At 34.0% G+C, this 21,569-nt stretch overlaps 2 protein-coding genes across 5 annotated transcripts in view; one reads left to right on the top strand and one right to left on the bottom strand.

Moving 5' to 3' along the window:
* Positions 1–21,569, top strand: part of Nox (NADPH oxidase) — a 72,754-nt gene that overhangs the window by 32,461 nt on the left and 18,724 nt on the right. The window lies entirely within an intron of this gene.
* Positions 16,790–18,264, bottom strand: LOC107397588 (uncharacterized). Of its 3 annotated transcripts, none has more exons than XR_010333518.1 (3): positions 17,697–18,264; positions 17,560–17,644; positions 16,790–17,505 (listed from the first exon to the last, which is right to left on the bottom strand). XR_010333518.1 is itself a non-coding variant. In XM_015978264.2 (3 exons), exons 1-3 carry the CDS (start codon positions 17,959–17,961, stop codon positions 16,849–16,851), a joined length of 1,014 nt encoding a protein of 337 aa, XP_015833750.1. In that variant the 5' UTR covers positions 17,962–18,264; the 3' UTR covers positions 16,790–16,848. The 3 variants fall into 3 exon arrangements, 2 of the variants coding, with proteins under 2 accessions (XP_015833750.1, XP_015833749.1); XM_015978264.2 differs by having other exon boundaries at positions 17,560–17,651; XM_015978263.2 differs by having other exon boundaries at positions 17,560–18,264.

The raw sequence follows: 21,569 nt of genomic DNA, 5'->3' as shown, positions 1-21,569 counted from the left end.
TTTTCGTCCTGTCAAATCACATGTTCGCCATGTTGTAATAGTAATAATAATAAGGATAACAGGTAATTAGAGTCCACGGCCGACTTATATTACACCGGTATCTGATCTCATGTATCGCGACGCCCCCTTTTTCGAGATGTTATCTGCTCGCCGGACAATAGAATATGTAGAAGGAAATCGCACGCCTCTGGCGATTTGTGTCTAGTTATCAGCATTGAGTGTGATTGATGACGTTATTGGACCGGTTGGATAATTTTTATGTGGTTTGGTGGAAACTGGGGCGCCGTGAAGGGCGACGAGATTAGATCGCGACCAATTAGGAACGAGATCTAAACGCCAATCGGTGATACAGGAAAGTTGATATGACGGAGACCGACCACGCAAACCAAACACTTCCACTGCATTTTTCACAAAATTCATTTGACTTTTAATAACTAGATGTAAAGTGCCTAAAAACACAGAACGACAGTGGTCAAGTGGACTTCTAATGACTATATTCATATTAATAGGTTGCAAAAATACATATAAGTTTTTAAGATACATTGAAAAATGAATGTGACTATAAATTGAAACCAAACATTTGTTCTCGGACACATTTATTTTAGGAGATCTGCAATAAAACAAAATAAATAAATAAAAATGTGTATACCTTCAACTCGCTATAATGGCTATTATTCCTTCAAGATAGTTACACCACTCAGTCGCTTTGCTTGCTCGTGTTGCAAACTGATATTCAGTGGAGTCCGGTTATAACAAACCCACTTAGAATGAACTTTCGATTATAACGAATTGTATTTGACTTAAATTTTGATGCATTTTTCTGTTTATAACAAAATTTTCACAGAATTTTGAGAAATATGCCGGGATAATAACAAAGCTGCAAGAAAAGTGTTAACTGATGAACAGATTTTTGAATTAGGTACTTACCGAACGCTTTTAGCAGGTGAAAATGTGTGTTTTAAACCTAATTACAGTGTGAATTTAATAATTGTGCAAATATCTTATATCAATAGAGCTCAAAAAAGTCAAAATAAATCAACTTGTTTTATCCGAGCTTTCACTACTTTTACTATTTTTTTAAATATAAACGTTGCAATTTTTATTTCAGCATCTGAAAATTCGCAAAAAACGTAAAATCAACTAGGTTTGCGTTTGTTAAGTACTTTTTTCCAAAGTTTACATGACTAAGAGTCGGTGATTTGAGGACATAAAATTCGGTGATATCTTTACCAAAAACAACGTGCAAATTTTCTACATTTTTCTATTTTTTTATGGTAGTACTTGTTGTTCTATGCCCGTTTTTGCTAATTTTAACTCGTTGTAATAGATTTTAAAGTACTAAGAGATCAAATTTGTTTAAAATTTTTGTTTATGTCAGTTAAATTTGTCTCAGAAACTATTAATATTCAGATAAAGCAGGATGAGTTAGTTTTCACTATTTTTACTTTTGGGCTCTACTATCACCTTTCAACATTATTTGCACAACTATAATTCACACACTGTACGTATTACTGTTTCGCAAAAAATTCATGTTTTTGATTTTGATGCATTTTCTAAGTTTGTTTTAACCGGACACCACTGTATTATTATTTATTGTTTTTTATAGCTCATTATTTTCGAACTTTATTATGAACAAAAACACAGTTTAACACCCGACACACTAAACATTTATTTCTAACACGACGCGTTTCTCAGGTGAGAATATGTAAACTGTTTATATTCTCGTCTGAGGGTTGAAACGCGTCGTGTTAGAAATAAAAATTGTTTAATTTTATTGATGGTTGATATTAAAAATCAACTATTTTTAGTGTTTATATTTTACATGAAAAAGCAAATAGCGAACAATACAGTCTTCGATCAAAATATATCTATCATGCGATTCTTAATTAATTGAAGTTTCTGACTTCTCTTTTAATTCTCAAGCTCCACGAAAACTGGAGGAAAAAATTCTTAATTATTTAGAACAAAAAAAAAAAAACAAAATCTGAAGTTTTTCGAATAATTTTTTTTAATTCAACGTAAATGCATCTGTTAGCTATTGTTAGATATTTATTACCATACACTGTCGAAACTACGATTCATCAGCGAGAAACGTATAGAATTTGAACATGCTTTATGACTTCTTTTTATTGTAATAAATCTCAACCTTGAGATTCCAATATTATTTGAAGTATGCGAGATATGTAAAGAATTTTAAATCCAAAAGCTCTACCTCTTTAGATTCCTTCTCTTTTTTAATTATCTATTTATGAAGTAATTTTAAAGCCGTATCAATTTTTGTTGTATTTTTTCGATACCTTGGATATTGACGTAATAAAGAATCAAACGATTTACTTACGTTCTAGCCTATTTGTAAATTCTGTAATTTTTGTCTCACCTTTCTTAGTAGTTGACACTGGAATCAATTATATTTTGCGTAAAATTGCAAAGTATAAGTTACAAAACGCATAAATTAATAATGTAGTAGATTTGAAATAAAATTTCTGAAAATGTATGTCGGCAAGGACAATAATTCATGTTACAGCTATAAAGGCGCCCACACTAACACTAAAGCTGAAAGAATACAAAATTTCTAGACCATATATTAAATATATTAACATTTTTTTGTTAACAACATTTAGAAGCTTTTTATGTCATTTTGAAAATAGTTACATTTTTAGAGCCTTTGGGGCTGATTTCAAGTTTGGTCGCAAAGTTGCGCGGGTCGCTGTTGCTTAGTAGCAACGAATGACATTGCTAGATTTGCGCCGTTGCTATAACATTGCTAGATTTGCACTAGAGTTCCTATATTGGGAGAGTTGGGACACTGAATGTCAATTTTCGAAATTTTGTTTCATATACGTCCGCTGGAATGTGTAAAAAAAACAAATTGGGATAGAAATCAGTGGTGTTACACTTGAAATTTGACGAAAAGTCAAATAGATTAGTCAAAAAATGTTTTTATTTTTCGTCGTCTAACTGCGATTAGAAATGGTTTAGACTGGCAGTCGTCGTCAATTCACTGTTTATGTTTTATATGAACTCCAAATTTTAAAAGAGATTTCTTTGAAAGTACAAGAATTTTACGTCTAAACTCTTCATCGTAAACATTTTTTCCTTAACTTTAAGAAATGGTAATCATCGATGAAAGAAAGAGAAATTGAACCTTTCCTGCCAAGTTTTACGTTTATTATTAACAAGCATTTGGAAAAGTGGATTGTCTAAATAATGTTATGTACAAAATCTATGAGATTTTGGGAATTTGTCTATGCATTTGCAAAATACTTAGGAACTTGAACCCAAAATTGGTTCTAATTTTTAGGAAAGTTGAACCTGTCGCTGCTGGGCCGCCTTTAGCATCTACGTGAACTTTAGATTCTGTTTAAAATTATAAAGTTATTAGGAGTTCACGATTTTGTTACGTTTTTCATACGAGAACACCTTCAATATCATTTTTTAGAAAATTTAAAAAGACGACAGGAAATATGAAGGGTTCTTGATGACCAGTTTTTGGGACGAGATGTTTAACTAAAAATTGTGACTGAAAGAAAAGCATTTTTAGCATTAAAGTAAGTTTTAAGTTATGTATTTAATATTAAAATAAATATCCAAAAATTTCAGAAATGTGAACATTAATATTGGTAGGTATTCAATTATTTTCTTTTTTTAAATAGTAATTCCAAAATTTCTGTTTTCTACGTCCCTGGTTAAATTTGACGTAAAATTATGTCATTTTATGCATTTGACAAAAATTATAACCTTGAAATTATTTTCGACATAAACCTCTGACATAAGTTACTAACAAAAATTTTAATAAAAAAGGATAGAAATATATACCTTATCCACATAATACAAAATTGGCTCGGTTTGACGTTCAGTGTCCCAACTCTCCCAATAAAGGAACTCTAATTTGCACCGGTCGTAAGTCAACTTGAAATTAGGCTCTTTGTCTTCAAGTCCAACAAAACGTTGTTTATTTACATCAACTTTTTTTAGTAGGAATTGTTATTAAACCATGGCTATTCCAATAAAACCGACTATAAAATCTAACAAAAGAGCTATTAAAGGGTGTCTAATCTGACGAACAGTTCTTCCATCGCGTAATTGACGACTGTATCAATCATGACAACCGCCTATGAGAAAAACAAGCACTCCACGAATGCTTTTCATTTCGGCAAAACGTCCGCTTCTTAATTAGAAGAATCGTCCATCTTCTCTTATTTACTGCTCGGTTTTGTGGTAATTAGGACGACGTTTCGAGTTTTTCGACTTAATTCACAATTAAATCACGCTAGTTTAAATCTTAAGCGACCAATTAACATGAGTTCACGTTTTCGGCCGAATAAATCGCCAAAGCCAATTATTTTAACGACCGAATTCTCTCGATGAATTATCGAATTTCGGTAGCCCATCTCGATTCTGAGATAAGAGAAGACAGTTTTCATTCTCATCGATCTGATATAGATATCCGAGTAATTAAAAGAGTTTAATTATTCGTTGCCAGAAAAGATTTATGGAAAATTGAACATTCTTCAAAAACATCAAATCTGCAGCCCCCTATTTATTTAGTTAGTGAGAAGGCCGATCATTGTTGACTCTGACACGCCACTATTAAACTTTTACGATCGCGATAAAACTGCGGCGACTTTTTGTCACATCTGTGAGATTAAATTATGACTTGGTTTATTATCTTCTATCAATTGGAATGGAGCGACTCGCATATAAGGCAGTTTTTATTGATTGTCTCCGGTAGTTGAAGCTCTCCGGATTCCATGTGGACGATAACAATCCTAGATTTGAATCGTGTGAAAAAGAAAAATAATTTTCGGTACAAGTCATTTCGTAACGAAAGGTCAAACATTATAAATAAACGGAGCTTCACAATAAACATTATTTATAGGTTCAAGTAACTAAGCTGGCGTTTGGTGATTTATTGACGTTTCATCACCGGCTGCACACAATGCGAGAGATAGATGAGTTTTAAATCAAATTTGAACAGTGAAAACAAAATCGGATGAGGTGAGGTCAGAGGAAATTTCGAAGCGGGTTTGGTTGAAATTGAAAGAAACTTAAAACTTGCCAAGCAGTAAAATTAATATTCAAGAATAATTAATCTTTTTTATTTCAACAACTTCATCAGAATCGTAGGTGTTATTACACCTGTCCACTACGTTATATCTTTTATGAGGTCTTTAAACTTATCTGCATCTAAGCTCATTATGAATATTTTGTAGCAAAGTCGGTTAAAACACATCTAAGAGACTTTTTCTGTTCTTACATTTACATATCATTCTCACTTGTGCTCCTTGTTAATGGAGCCAGTTTTTTTGGTTAAAGCTCCTAGAATTAAAAATTGCCATTACGGAACTATTATGGTTTAATTTATTGAGCTAGTTGAAATTAACCACATTTTTTATTTAAATTTTAAAATAAGCTTGCAACTTAAATGCAAAACGGTCGTTACACTTGGTAATGTGTTCCCAAAAAATTGTTTATGGAGATATCAGGTACACATTTTCGTGAAACGAGTGTCAATTATTATTATTTTATGCAAATGGGGTATTTTATTGGCACATGACTAGGTAATTACGGCTTCACAATTAGTAATTTAGCTAAACCAGTTCAATAAAAAAACGTGAATGTTGAAAGATACGCAATAAAATGACACTTTAGTGTGCCACAGGTGCGATGCTCCAAATAAAAAATATAAATGTAAGGCGAATATTTTCAAGTTGCTGCTTCATCTTGAGGCATAGTTACACTTGGTTGTAATTTCGCTCAAAGCTTAAAGCTTTGTAATATTCGTAATGGCATCAAGACAACAGTCCAAATATTTTCAATTTGAGGAATTTCTAATCGTGTCCAGTTTTTTATGATATGATAGTGTCGTAGTTTTTCTCTGGAAAGATCTACCTTACGTAACTCCGATTGTACGCTAGAGCAATAAACACATTCGGTCATTAAAAAGTTATAAATTTAAAAGCATTCCCGACAATATTCCCAACACCCACATTCCTGGCTCGAAAGTGCGCCGTTAACCGTCTCTACTCATCTTCATCGACCAAAACACGAAAATAAAATCTCGCGTCTATAAACCGGGGAAGTTTAGTGTCGCAGGCTTCCTATGGCCCAGAGCGCTCATGTTTTATCAAAGAAACGACAGTAATCCAATATTAAAATTAAATTACATAAATGCGCCGACTTGTAAAAGCATATCTTTAAATTGGACATCAAACGTTTACTTTATTTGCATAATGCGCACCGTGAAGATACAATTTTACAGTTAAACGCTCTCGAAGACGGCTCGCTTTTTCCTGAAACGCTCCAACAATGGCTGAAATATGCGGCACGTGTTGTCGTTTAATAGAATAAAACCGTCCATCTCGACTTTCCCATAGATGCTGCAAAAATAGAGCGGCACTTAATCAGCCGTTTACGGTCGGATCGTTTGAGAAAAAGACAATTTAATGTGGATTTACAGCACAATTACTTTCAGCAGGGCGATGTAAATTATTCAGAGTGTGCGTATTAGCCAGGAATCTAAGTCGTTATTTATACGGTTTATGGAGTCGCTCTTAAAACTTAATAACATGCGGATTTGACAGCTTTAAATATATCAACTTAGTAAATTACAAGCTGATGGCGGCTTCTGTGCGGATAAGTAGGAATAATAACGTAATGACGTGACGGTGTCAACCTAGACGATAATTGCTTTGCACTGCGGAGCTCGTTTCATAAAGCATTGAACTCCTTTACGTATACGACCAGTAACAGAGTTTGTGTTTCTGAATCAATAGCAGTCACAAATTTGGACGAGCACAGAGTTTTCGCGTGGTCGCGCTCATTGAAGTCTCCTCAGAATTTCACATCAAACACCTGTGGTAGCCAAATCTTCCACTGTTCGTCAGCCGCGCTCTGAAATTTCTTAATCACCGAACCATTGATCGGCCCGAAGATGAGCAGCAGGAATGGTTAGGATACATCGATTAATTTCAATTCCCGCGTAGTTAAATAGCGATTTTATCAAACCGAGAAGCGAAGAAGTTACATAATGAGATCGTCGAAGTACGCGCCCAATCATTCATGGCCTTAAGAAGCACTTGATTAAAAATAAATTTAATATTTTTTTGCCTGACATTGTTTCGTAATTGGCGTAAAAAACCGCTCCGAATTTAACGAGCCATTGTTAACATTAGATGCGAATCGGTTGCCTCATTTCGTACGCAGAGTGCGCGCCACCACTGGAATTAAAGCTCGTATTTCACGTTAATGACGTCAAATAAGGGCTATTTTGGAGGTTTAATGCTTGAGGTAATGATGTATCGGGACGTTGTAAATTGAAAAGATGCAAACTGTGCTTGCGTGTCGATTAACGGTGGCGTTGAGATTATTTAGACTTTTGAATTTTTCGATGGTTAGATGGAATGCGATTAATAGCGGAGATAATTAATTCGAAAAAATTGCGGCGTTTTTTTCGGAATTAATCAATTTGGTTGTGGGCGAGGAAGCGAAATGGAGAAGGACTGAGAGAGGACGATGTTTACCATATTTGGGCAAGGAATGGACGGAATGTGCTCTAACACTTGTTTCACTTGAATGCTGGTTAATTATATGCCGATGTTAATAATTGATAAATTGGATTGACAGTGTCAATTTTGGTTTGCTAATTAGTCAAACAGGCTGGTCATTGTACACTCTATAAGGCATTTCGTCAATCTTGTATGTGCATAAGATTAAGACGAATAAATTATCTTATATTTATGTTCATAGCATTTCGTGAAATATTTATAGATATAAATAAATTATACAAGGTGAGTCTGCTAAAAGAATTTTGCTCAAAAACTACGAATCACACAGGATTCAGCGTTTGCTGCATTAAATATTTTATTTTATTTTCCAATCTATGCGAATTTTTTCAGAATTTGTCTACGAGTACAATTCCTTATTTTAAAAATTAATTACTTAATTAAAAATATTCGAACACATTTTATTAATAGTAATTAATCAAAGTTTTATGATTCTAGTGTCATTTTAATTTCTAAAACAAACGATGTTTAAATACGAACATTTTCTGACCTATTTTATGCACTAAACAACATTTGGGCATCGTTTGTTTTAGAATAACATAAGAAATAATGATTTTTGTGCAAAAAAACATCAAACAAAAGACATCAATTAAAAGTTTCAATGCAAAAAATTGTTTTAGCTTTTTTTCACAAAATTATAGCTCTTCAAAGTTGTTAAATTTTTAAGTTGAATTCTTGGTTCAGATTATATTTTTTTGACTTTAATTAGGGGAAACGTCAGCTCTTTTAATATTAAACAGATACCTCTTCACCAATTAGTGTCTTGTGATGCAAAAAATATTAAAAAAAAAACTTTAAAAGATATTACATTAAAAATTAAAAATTAAGTTTGAAAAAAATCTGATTTCATTTTCGTGCTTAACTCAACGTATTTTATCATCAACCACAATAAAAACATACTTTCAGCAGGCTCACATTAAATTAAAAAAAAAATTATTCAAATCTGGTTAAAAAAAATTCGTACAGTATTTAGTAATTTCATTGTGTTTGTGTATTACTAAAAAACTTTTAATAAAATTAACAATTAATAATTCATTTATTTGATTTAATTAATTAATTATTATGTATTTAAATTATTATTTAAATTAATTAATTAATTAATTAATTGACATGTAGGCAGTTCCTTTCAATTGATTACGCACTTTTAGCTGCACGTTACAGTAAACAATTCTAGGAAAAGATAGATTTGTTTATTTTATGCTCAGTTAACATTTTACCAATTCTAAATACTTCAATATCAATTTGAGTTTTGAGTACCTACAAGCACAAGAAGTGAAAAAGTAAATTGCTCTAAATGTTATAATTTTCATAGCAAATCAATAAGTGCTTATTTTATTAATTGTAGTTATTATTACCAAAAGTTTTATGAATGGTGTCAACCAACACCAGTAACGCTACAGTAAAAAAAATAAAAGCTGGAATGCCTTTTTTTTAACTATTATTACCACTCGACAATCGTCACAGCCAATTCCCTTCTGCGGTGTGTGTCGGTTTTGAGTGGTTTTTGTGTTTAAATTTATGCTAAATAATTCCAGGACATCCTCTACAACACCGCATGTCATATGTTTAATAGAACCTATAAGTAAAAGGCGTTTATGAATGACAACTGAATAGAAACAAGAGGGTCTTTGTTTAATTTATACATTATTGACATTGACATTAGTATCTTTAAACAGGCATATATAGGTCGTTGTTCGTTAATTAATATTAATACAAAATAAAAAAGTAACACTCTGATTGGAACTTCATTACCTACTGCAAGAAAAATTCTTATGAGCTAAGTGCTAATAAGAGAGTACATTAACACAGCTGTTTACACTGAATTAATTTATCGTATAATACTTTCTTTTTCTTTTCTTTCTTTTTATTTTTGATTTATAAAGATAGCTTTTATTGCGTGGGCATTTACTATTTAGTATCAATTTCCTCTACTTAACAATCATTCACTCCTGTCAAATGATAAATGAAAGTGCCATCGTTTATGTAAAAAACTCCATTCGCGATTTGTCAACTGTTGCAAACAAAAACCAGATGTTTATTAACAGGTGTTAAGCTCCAGTGACCCGTAACCCTGACCAGTGATTAGAAAAACCAGTTCCCATTAACAAATTTCTAAGCATTGTACTCCACTAGGTCACTGATTTTCTTCAACGACCAAGAAAAAAGGTGCAATCCTCTTCTCGACCACCTCTAGATTCGTCAATTTGCATGCAAATCAGAGGTGCACGAGTGGGCAAATTTATTATAATCGTGAAGTTTACGAGCATTTTTTTCGGAAATTATTCACGTTTAAAACCCCATCACTTGCGATTAGTGCTCTCTGCTATTGCTAACTGACGTCTAGCCTGAAATACGGGCGGTAATTAATTATGCAAGAGGGTGCAGGCCGGACCAGTTAACATTGCAATCAGAAATAAGTCGGTCCCAATAGGCTAGGCCAAGTTAAATTTTGTTTTAAATCTTCTTATAACTATTTTTTTGGTGTTTGGTGTTTGAATTATTTATAATTAAAGAAAGAAAAAGTAATGACAAAATAAACGAAAATATGAGTACCTATGGAAAAATGGAAAGATTACTACAATTCCTAGATGGAATCCAAAACAATTATACCGGGACCAAAAGTGCGGAATTATTAGTGGAAATAAACTAACTTACAAAAGAAGAATTAGAACAACAATTTAGAATATTAAAAAAGAAATATACAGAAAACCTACAAGAAAGGATATATGAAGTCCTTAATAGAGTTGGGAAAGGAAGGGGGCCCAAAAACTAGAGAAAAGGACTAATTATCCCAATTTATAAGCGACGGGACAAAGATGAACCACAAAATTACCAGAGAATAACGATAGTCAGTACGGTTTACGAAATCTACGCTATGGTACTAGATGAGAGACTAAGAGCAGAAATGCATGAAAGAGGCATGATACCAGACGGACAGACAGAATTTACGGAAAGAAAAGGAACCATGGACAACAAAGTTTACATTCTAAAGCATCTTATTAAGAAATAAATAAGCAAAGATAGGGGACGAATGTATGCTTGTTTCATGAATTTTAAAGAAGCGTTTCATAGGGAAAAAACTTTTTCCAAATTTTAAGAGAGAAATGGGTGTGCAAATGGTTGGTCAGAAGAATAAAGGAAATTTATGAAGAAACGATTAATCAAGTAAAAATAGGTGAATAAATAAAATATTTTGGACAATCAATGGCGTAAGGCAAGGTTTTTTGTTAAGCTCTGCATTATTCTTAAGCATACTTGGGGGACATAGATGAGGTTCTAAGAAAGGCACAAGTTGGTGGATTAGGTAGAGAGAAAGTGTAGCCCTTGGCGTTTGCAGACGACTTATGATTGTAGCAAAGAACAAGAGCAAGATGAAGGAAATAATAAAAATAATTAAAAAATACGTAAGAAATAAAAGATTGAAAGTAAATGTAGATAAAACAAAAATGATGGTGTTTGGAAAGAAAATTAAAAGAAAAAAAAGGATGAATAGCTGTGGGAAGGAAAAATATAGAACAGGCGAAAGAGTTGAAGTATTTGGGTTATGTAATAAATAGCAAAAGGTCAGACATAGTCCATATAAAAGAAGCACGAAAAAGCAAATAAGATTTAGGAAATGTGTGGAGCTTGATGAAAATTTCATGAGAAAAATGATGACGTTTGATAGCTTGTTGAAAAGCTTTGTAATGTATGGAGCAGAAGTGTGGGGATGGAAGGAGTACGAAGAGATTGGTGAGATTTGAAGAAAAATTAAGAATACTGCATGAATGCAAAATTCTGCAGTGTTGGTCAGAGATTAAAAAAACAAATGAAAATGTTAGACGGAAAGAACGAGAAGGCTTCTATGAGAATGGGTATGCGTGTGTATAAATTGAAAGAATGAGAGAAGGAAGATGAACTGAAAAAGAGAGATGCGGATACAGTTAGACAAGAAAGAAGAACGTGTAGTTGAGGTATAACGCAAAATATGTCCTGCTTATTAACAGTGCACTTCCCAAATATCTCAGTGTCATAAAAATTGCAGCATTAAGAAGGAATAGGAATTTTTTGACGAAACTTGGCACAAAAGTTAGACTATCCGCAGGTATTTAATGATTAAAATTTGAACGTTTTTAATCAAGTGGTAAAGGAGTTTTTAACACTTAAACTCTTTTACCAGCAAGTGTTATTCTACTAATTTTTTGCGTTCATGACAATTTTTGATGTGTTTTTGATTAATACGTTTAGTTCTAGATGTTATAAAAACAAAAATGTGCTTATAGTTCGACAAAAAAAAAATTACCAACAATTAAACAAATTTTAAAGAAGCACAATTTTTGGGCTACGAATAAGGGTTTTTTTTCATTTAGAGAAATTGTTTGAATAGTAATCCAAGTACTATTATGCGATGTTATCAGTCATTGTTTAGAGAAGGTTCAGGACAAAGCCGAAGAGGAAGCAGACAAATGAAGTCCAAAATGGTCATCTTCGGATTATGGCAATATATCAAGTACAAGAAAAATTTCTGACCAATGGTTAAGATCTAAGGAGGTCGTACTTTACTTCTGACTGTTTATAATCAAATTAGGTCATTTGGACTGTTTTTTGTTGGATTTCCTTGCTATGGGAGAAATGAGTAAAAACACAGCATAAACCTGACAGACCAAAACTTTTATTTGGAAAAACAACGTGTTTCAACCACAAAGTGGTCATCCTCAGGTGAGAATATACATTGTATACGTTGACCACCTTATGGTCAAAACGTGGTGTGTTTCGAAATAATGGTTTGATGGATCAGGTTTTAAGATGCGTTTTTGCCAATTTTTCCCATACCAAGTAAATCTACTCGGAAATAGTACAAATGACCAATTTCGAAAGTAAACAGTTCGAAGTGATAAAAGACGACCCATTGGACAAAAATTTGTCTTGTAATTAAATTATAGCTATACTCTGAAGACGACTATTTTGGACTTCATTTGTTTTTTTTAAGTATGCTAAACTAAAGCAATTAAAAAAACACATAAAAAGATAATCAGAGAAACAAACAATTGGGAGAATAATACTTGCTGGTAAGAAAACTTAAATGTTCAAAACTCTCTTACCACTTTAAATTCTTCAAATTTTAATGATTTATTACTCGTTAATAGGCGACCATTTGTGCAAAGTTTTGTCAAAAAAATTCCTTCTTGGTGTTGCACTTTTTATGACATTGAGACACATAAGTAAGATGAAAAGTAGAGATAAGAAAATCATAGATTTAGATGTGAAAACGAGGAAAGGGAGACGTTAGAACATTGTTTGTCAGTGTTTACGGAGCTAAGAGAGTGCGAGTTTGATAGGAATAAAGTCCTGAACGAAAATGGTGAAGGAAGAGAATGGATGAAAAAGTGACGGGTGCAAAATACAATTTGTAATGCATAATATCAAATAAGTAGGTCTGTAAAGCCAAATAGACAATAAAGTCATTACGTAAGTAAGTATTCTGATCTATAGGTTTTTTGGTGAACTCTTCAACTTGAGTAGTGACTTTTTCACATCTCAAAATAAGATGTGGAAAAAAGGAGTGGGCCTAAACGGTACCTGTTCTGGGCATTATCAAAGCTTTTTACATATCAATTATTATCCCGATTGACGACCTTGCATAATCTTTTAAATTGTTTAGTGTCAGTCACTTTTTATGCAAAAAGAAGCACGTTCTTGGACTCCAGGTGGTGCCCCCACTTTCCATCTGCTAATTAATCAAAATGGAAAGATTGGATCGTGATCGATAGGAAATGAACGGGAGAACGAGTTCGTGGAGTTGAGTAAAAGTCAGCGATTCTGTCCATCGGTTTATGTAAATCGGTGTATAAACGTCTGAAGATTGATTGCATAGATGCTGTTTTTGTTCGAGGATCATAACTGACTCGAAGTATGCATAATTGATTGAGGAACATGATGTCACTTGTCCGTTTGACGTTTCTATTCCACTTCTAGGGGCTTTAACCGTAATCTCAACATCAGTACGAGATTGATCGTTGATTGATTATTCAGATACTAGGTGGTTATTAATTCATGTTTTGTCAATGGTGTCGCTGATTAACATCTTTTCGACACCAATGGCTTAAATAGACGTCAATTATGTTTAAGGAGGATACAATATCCTGTCATCAAAGGTTGCGTAGGATTTTCGCCACTACATAGTTTCATCAACTTCCGAAACACTCCTTTATCCTATGATTTATATAAGAATTTTTCTTTCACCTTGCGAGATTTCAAATAAATGTTCGCCACGCCTACACATCACTCTCTAGCCGAGTTCTTCAGGTTACACCTAAAACGCCCCAACATAGCGTGTCGATAATTTCCTGTAATTTGATTCAAAAAAACAATTAGCGCTCCTCCGCACATTACTCTTCGTCATTACAGCTATTTTATAACAATCACGAACTGATCCGACTTCTGATGGGCAGGCAATAAATTAAACGTCCCGTTCAAACGCGCTATTAATAATAATCCGGAAAAAATTGGAAAGCTCCAAATTTGATGGTTGCACACACTTTAAAAGAAAATTTCTCATGTGTCGAGCCACAATCAATTTGCACCGTAATTACGTAAATAAACCCCGTTACAAAACGACCATGAGTAAGCGCGCAATAAATCTCGTCGATATCTCACAGTGTATCATTATGGATTCGGCTTGTTGTAGCCGATTGGCCAGCCTCAATTCGCAAGGAAAACTGGTGATGAGGCTGGAAGAAGCGTCCAGGTGCTAGGAAATCGCGAGACCTTGGCTACACAAGCGAATTGCTGAATTATACACAGGTGCTTACACTAGCCTTGCTCCAGTTCGCAGCTCCACGCGAAAAGCAATACGGATCGGTTTTTCTAACCGTTAACCCATTTACCATTAAAATTTGGACCATATCGGTGTTGATTTATGTTTAAACACGGTTTATAATTAACGTCCCGCGCAGCAAATACCAGCGACTCGTTTTATTAAAGCCGCCATCACGCGACAAGTCCTGGACGAGAAAATGCCATTTTTGGTATAAGTATTGCCAATTCAGTGTACGTGTTTATCCTGAAACGGCCAGTAATGATTGTAACCGTTGGCTGCGATGGTAAAAATCGTACTATTGGTGAAGACAGTAGCATCGCCGGGATACTAGATAAAAGTCGACGGATAATTGACATTCATGACGGCACCCGGAGAAAATAAACTAACAAATGACTGCGACTTGTAGAGGAAGCGATAAAACTGATAGTCGATGGGACTTTTTGTTCAAAAAGCCATTTTCTAGAGCATTGAAAGAATGAGAGTTACGGTCGCGGACATGGACAATAACGATGAAACGAACCCATGAAGAGAATAGATATGAGCGTATGCCGAGCAACGTGTTATGGACAAACATTCAAATTGATTGGTTTTTCCTGATGATATAGTAAAAAGCAGATGAACATATTTAGCCCTTGTTTTAAAATATTCTGTATCTCTTATACACCGGCTGTCGAACTGGAATTGCAACATAAAGAAGGTGCATGATAAAATAGTGTTTTTCTCTCGCTACGGAGCGTTCTAGACGTCAAAGGATAACTGATAGTTGTCAAGTGACTCCAGATAAAAAGCTTGTAAAACTTTATGATGAGCTTGAACAAGAAATTCAGCAATTTCAAAGGAAGCTTTCGCGATCTTGATAATACAAGACGATATATGTAAATTTTATCACTGAATTTAGATAGCTGAAAAATAAAACATGAAAACATAACACTATAAAATACCATTCAGTTCTTAATTAAACGGAAAATCATCGTGATTATCAATAAGCCTAACCGTCTTTGAAATTTAGTTTTGAGTTTCTTTTCAAACGTTTTTTTTGTTTATAAAAAATATAAAAGAGTTCGTGTTTACAATATTTTACAATGAGCTGTAAGAAAGTTAAAAAAATTGAAAAAGCCCCAAAACTCCTTTTAGTTTTTTTTAGATACAAAATTTCTAAACAGTTTAGAACCAGAAGTTTTATCGTAAACAATATTAAAAAAAAACCTTTTACCAACTTGCACTTATTTTTTTTAAACGCTGCGAATATGCTTACAGATACAAGAAAAATGTTACGAGTAGGAAGAAATTCGTTGGAAAAAAATAAATTTTTAATAAATTTTGCAAGACGATATTCCTATCTTCAACCATTTAGACTCCAAAGTTGTTCAAAGACGCTCAAGCGGCGGATTTGCTTGATTTTGCCGGTGGTCAAGTATTGTAAAAAATAAAATTTAATTCTACAGCTTTGTTCCTTATTCTTTTTTGAATCTTATTCAACCGTATTCGCAGCGTTCGAAAAAATATAAGGTGGAAAGCAAATTAATAATTTTAAGCGATAATTCTTTGTGTATCGTCGCATGTTTGTTTATCAAAACGCTGGGAATGATTTTTTATTATAATGACAATCAATTCCATGATAAAATTGATAACAAAAGGTATATTGATCTCACATTACATTATTTCTAATTTTTGTAATATTAATATCAGTATTTATGATTTCAAAGTGTACCAATTAAAAAAATAACGTAATGTATTCGTAGATAAGTGGCCTTTAAAACACTTGCTTTATTTCGAGCACTCCGGTTACGCCGTCGTGCTCAAAAAATCGCGCACGTTTTAAAGACCTCAATATCCACTTATACTTTAATATACTAACTATATTTTCTATTACTTGCCGACCGGTAAAATGAAACGAATCCGTCGCTTCAGCTTCTTTGAACGTCTTTGGGACCTAAACCGTTGACAACAGACATATGGTCTCACGGGCCTTTTTAAAAGAAATTTAGTTCTTTACAACTTTCTTCCTAACATTTTTCTTGCATCATTACGAAGTGCAAATTTTAAATTTTAAATAATTTTTTCTACAGCCGTCAAAAAATCGTGACATTTATGCATGGTTACCTATGCGCGAAGTTTGACGTTTTTTCACTGTGAAAAAATATTATTTTTTCACGGTTTCACAGTGAAAAAATAATATTTTTCTACAGCCGTCAAAAAATCGTGACATTTATGCATGGTTACCTATGCGCGAAGTTTGACGTTTTTTCACTGTGAAAAAATATTATTTTTTCACGGTTTCACAGTGAAAAAATAATATTTTTTAACTGTGCAGGCAACTCGATTTTTCAGATCATTTTGTTCCAACTTATTTCTGTTACAATTTTAGTAACACGAAAAGACATCAACAGCAACCGAAATGAAGAGACGGATCGATAATGAGAGGTAGTTTTAAAGGTTTTATAATTATACAGAACAATATTACAAAACAATAATAATAGATATTTACTTTGACATATGAAAATTAAATGTGCATGACGAAAACGTGCCCCCGTTTATCCCCAGAGGCCTGAGTGAAGACGCTTGTAAATGAAAGTTATTTTCGCCATTAAAAGAAGCCGATGTAGAAGGTTGAGTGATTTTGTTTTCTTCTGTGGAGGAAGAAGGTTGAATTTTATTGGCAATTTCAATTTTATTATTCAAAGAGTCCTCGATGTAACTTTCTGCCACTGTGCTGCTTCTCCAGCCCCCATGACGTTTAATTGAAATTAGATCACCTCCAGCATTCGCCAAAAGAGTGGCAGAGCTTCTTCTGAAGCAGTGACCAGTATATTTTTTAGGTTCGTCTTTGTTAAGCCACTTTGCAATCAAACTTGGTATCTCTCCGATTTTGTTAATTCCAACATTTTGATTCACACATTTTCCGTTGGTATACTTTAAAAATAAACGGTCACTAGTCGCCCGTGGAGGCCGCAAAGCTCTATATTTTCTGACAATTTCTATATTTTCTAAATTTGAAACAGTAAATATTCGTTCGCAGTGGGTTTTTGTATCAGGCACCTTCACAATTAAGACAGACTGTTTATCTTCTATGTCAGTTAGCTTCATTTTAACTAATTCTTCACGTCGAAGGGCTCCCGATATACCCAAAATTAGCACAGTCTATAAATAAAACGAGTTGTTTTGATTTGTATTACACTAATATGATAAGTTTACCTTCATCAGTAAATATATCTTGTCATCTGCTTCATTAATAAACTTGCTAATGTCTTCTTTGTCTAAAATTTGCGACTTCTTGCTTCTGTAACCTACGCTTTTGCTTTTCAGGTAGGGCACTAACTTCGGAAACTTACGTGTATCGATATTCTCTTTAACGTTTAAGGTGGCTTTCAACATCGCATAAAGGGCCCAGAGTGTTGGTGGCTTTAAGGTGGTAGACTTTTCTTCCAAATACGCCAACAAAACATTTTCCGTTACTTGATCAATCTTTTTCATAGAACACCACTGCCGAAACTGAAGATACGTTTTTTCGTACTGCGGTCTTGATTTAGCAGGCAAAAGATTCGACACTGCCGCGCTTGCAATTGCATCTATTTCGTTTTCGCTGCTAAAATCCATCACACTTCTTCAACAAAAATACCTATTGTGACAAATTTTTCGCAACTATCACTTTTATTTATCATCGTAACCATGCAAGCAACTCGATTTATCAGACCATTTTGTTCCAACTAATTTCTGTTACTTTTTTCTTCATCTGGAGGCTGTAGAAAAAACGTTGTTTGTATTTCGTGGCGAAATTCATGTTTTAATGGCGCCTTCGAATGTCTTTTAGGTCTCGACCTGGCGGTCTCGACTAAAATAACATTCTCAGGCGCCATTAAAAAAACACTCATTTCGCGCACTTAATACAAAAATTACTATTTTCATGTTTCTTATGAAAATTTTAGTCGTCAGTTTTTCTCAGTTTTGTTAAGAGTGTAAAAATCAATATTTCTGCAATTTTTTTAAGTAATTAGTTAATTGGTTGAACTTAAATTAATTTAAAATGATTTGGTGCCGAGAGGTTTTAACTATGCTGTACTATTTTTTTGGGTTCAGAAAATACTACGATGTTGTATCTTGTTTTGTCTTCTAAGTTGTTGTAATTACAGTCCTCTGTAGACTAGTATTTGTCGCAGCCAATTGAGGAATTTATACATTTCAAGAAATGGTTGGTTCCATTATAGTTGTCTAAAGTAGGTCTAAACCCACAAAACAACAAAACGATACGCTGAAGCTCAAGAAGAACTAAAGTATGAATAGATAAGGTAATAAACATACACCTATTGAAATTAAAATCGAAATTAATGAAAACCTGTTGCTGCATCTGCATGTACTGAATTGACATTGGATTCCTTGGTCATGTTGAGCAGTAAAATACTATGCGTTAATTAGAGTTATTGTAAGAGGTCGAAAGCATCGTTTCATAATTTCCAATTTGTATCTCTGCACATGTAACAAATTCGTCTGCGATGATATGTAGATTCTTTTTAATCACATGACATGGCTCTTTATTGCTACCAGTTAGCCCCGGACTCGGAGCGACACAAATAAACCAAACGCGTTAATCTGATTCGCACCTCTTCTTTTTTCTCGTCTTCAAGTAGCTCTCGAAGAAAAGTGGTCGTCTAATGAAGCACGATTAACATAACAGTCGTTGACTGAACTCTTCTAACGTGAGGCGAAATTGATTGATTGGCCGATAAAGCACCCATGAAAAACTCCTTACGATTTTTAATGGGATAATTCATTGGGGCACAGCACCTCCCTCTGATCACGACGGCTTACATCACGGTTAGTAAAAGCGGGGCGTTTCTGACAGCAAGTGCAGTTCAGGTTTTAATCTGGTTCAGTTGTGTTATCAGATTGGCAGCAAGTGCGTGACTGCCGACTCTTCCACGAGAAAAATAGAAAAATTACGGCTCTCATAAAAGCAACGCGAGAGACATGCGATCGGCTCTAGAGCGTTTAATTGTTTGGTTATTATTGAATTCCAATACACTAATTCAAAAATGCATCGATCGAAGGCAAAGCCTACCAGAATGGAAGAAAAAACCGGATTAAGCAACGAATGAAATGGAAAGAATTCTTAATATTTTGAGATGTACTTAGTCATAGTCCTGACATGGTTGTGAATTAATTATTTTAAGCTGAACCGGGTGATATATTGCGGCTCGAGGCGCTTTCAAGGAATTTGTCCTTTTTGCGACTGTGAGGCCTCGGCCGAGTTTGGTTTTCTGGTGACAAGCAAAATTGGCAGCACAAGATGACGCATAATTACCGAGGATTCAACAGTTTCTACTTCAAAATTCAAAAATCATTTTTTACTTTACTCAACAACAATGGGTACTTTCATACCAATTCTTATATCTCTGAAAAGTAGAATTGTAACAGCAAAATAAGTTGATAAAAGAAAACAAGCACAAAAGCAAGCAAAAACTGAAAAACTTACGTACTTGAAAAAAAAAACAATGTATTCATTGTAGTGAAATTAATAACATGTAATTAAAAACTGGATCGTAGTATTTATATTTTTGTGTTACAGTGTGATGAATAAAGTGGACACAAATATGAATTAGTCATTGTTTCCACCTTCAATTAGCGATTAGATTCACTTAGAGAGACGAATACTAATCATATGCAAATATCATACATCAGAAATTTTATAAACCTACTCATCTTTTGGATTAGCCATTGTTAGGACGAAATTTACTCGGCATGTTTTTGTCAGTTGTACAACTTTATCCACTTATAAGAACAATAGACGACCATAAATCTGGTTCACCTTATCCTACGCTTTTTCCATAGAGCCAAATCGGGCTATACCAGCGTTTACTCGCACTATTTGCATTTTCCAGATTTCGCTTGATTACAAACGGCTCAATAAGGTCAGGACACGTAATAGAAATATCCCCCGAGTCGCGATATGCAAATAGTTCAACAAGTGCAAAGCTGCTAATGCATCGAACGGATATTATTGTATGCTAATGGTAAAGTGGCGTGGGCAGAGTTTATCAAACCAACCCATGTCGCCCATGGTGGCGTGTAAGCATTTTCTCAACCAGCGAGGAAACGTCGCAATTTCACTTTTTATTAAGATCATTTGAGATGTGACGAAATTCGCACTTGTAATAGACATTGACACACTTTCGAACACATCATAAAATTATGGTTTCATGCATGAGCAATGAATGTGTAAGATGGAAATGCGGTGTACACTCCTTTGGATGGAAAGGTGAGAATTATCGGTGACTTTTCAACATTCATCCGATAATGATAGGTTGGAAAATGGTGAGGACATGGCAATTTATCAGGCCTTCGACTGTGGAAAAGCACAAGTTTGGAGGTTTATAACCTCGTCTGAGGTATTTTTGAAACTCGATACTGGACTGTCGAAGATGATACACGTTTGATAAGATGCCAAACCAGATTTGACAAAGTTTCACCGATATTTTTATTAAGTAAGAAGGGAAGCGGTCGTCCACCTGCCGTGTTTACGTATCAAATTCATAACTTACCATAAATTTAATCAAATCGCATTCCTACAGGCCATTACCAATTGTGTTTCCTAATTAATTAAGTAATTGCATAAATTTATGTGTGAATAATTTCACGGTTTACGTCGCTGCGTACAAAAGGTCTTAATCGAAAGCATATGGCAGACGATAAAACGCTTCTTACGTCTGGCAATAAAATTCATGGTTAATATGTGACAATTAAATTAATTAACTTAATGTACGAGCTTAAGTAATAAAGCTATTATAGCTTCGTGCCAGCAACTATTACTACTAAAAGCGAGGTAATCACAGAACTTGCGTTCCCATCGAGCAAGTGAAACGTTTAATTATTACCACTCACAGAATTTTCTCTGGAGTTGCTGATTATCATGGTTTTATGGTTAAAAACATCAGGATTGCCCATTAGGTATAGATATTTACGAACCACTCCCGTACCTAAATTTACTGCTACTAGTTACAAAGCAGTTGCCATATCTGTTGATGTCTTATCTCCTAAGTTTATTGTGACCATTGTCAGATATCATCTCTGCTGGATTAGATTCAATTTCCCGACCAATATCAATAGTCAGAGTTGATGAGACTGGTGTCAGCAAATAAAGAAAAGACGAATCATTTGCCCATGTTAGAGCTCAGATTATTTACACTTGTCATACCAAACAATTTGGCCAA

The sequence above is a fragment of the Tribolium castaneum genome, chromosome 3 (genome assembly GCF_031307605.1).
Source record: "Tribolium castaneum strain GA2 chromosome 3, icTriCast1.1, whole genome shotgun sequence".
In the NCBI taxonomy this organism is placed as follows: domain Eukaryota; kingdom Metazoa; phylum Arthropoda; class Insecta; order Coleoptera; family Tenebrionidae; genus Tribolium; species Tribolium castaneum.
This window is presented reverse-complemented; position numbering and strand designations above follow the sequence as displayed.

Coding starts and splice junctions, on each gene's coding strand:
- LOC107397588 (XM_015978263.2), bottom strand. CDS start 17,961: ATGGATTTTAGCAGCGAAAACGAAATAGATGCAATTGCAAGCGCGGCA. Junction 17,506..17,559: donor AGATATATTTACTGATGAAG/GTAAACTTATCA, acceptor TTTTATTTATAG/ACTGTGCTAATTTTGGGTAT.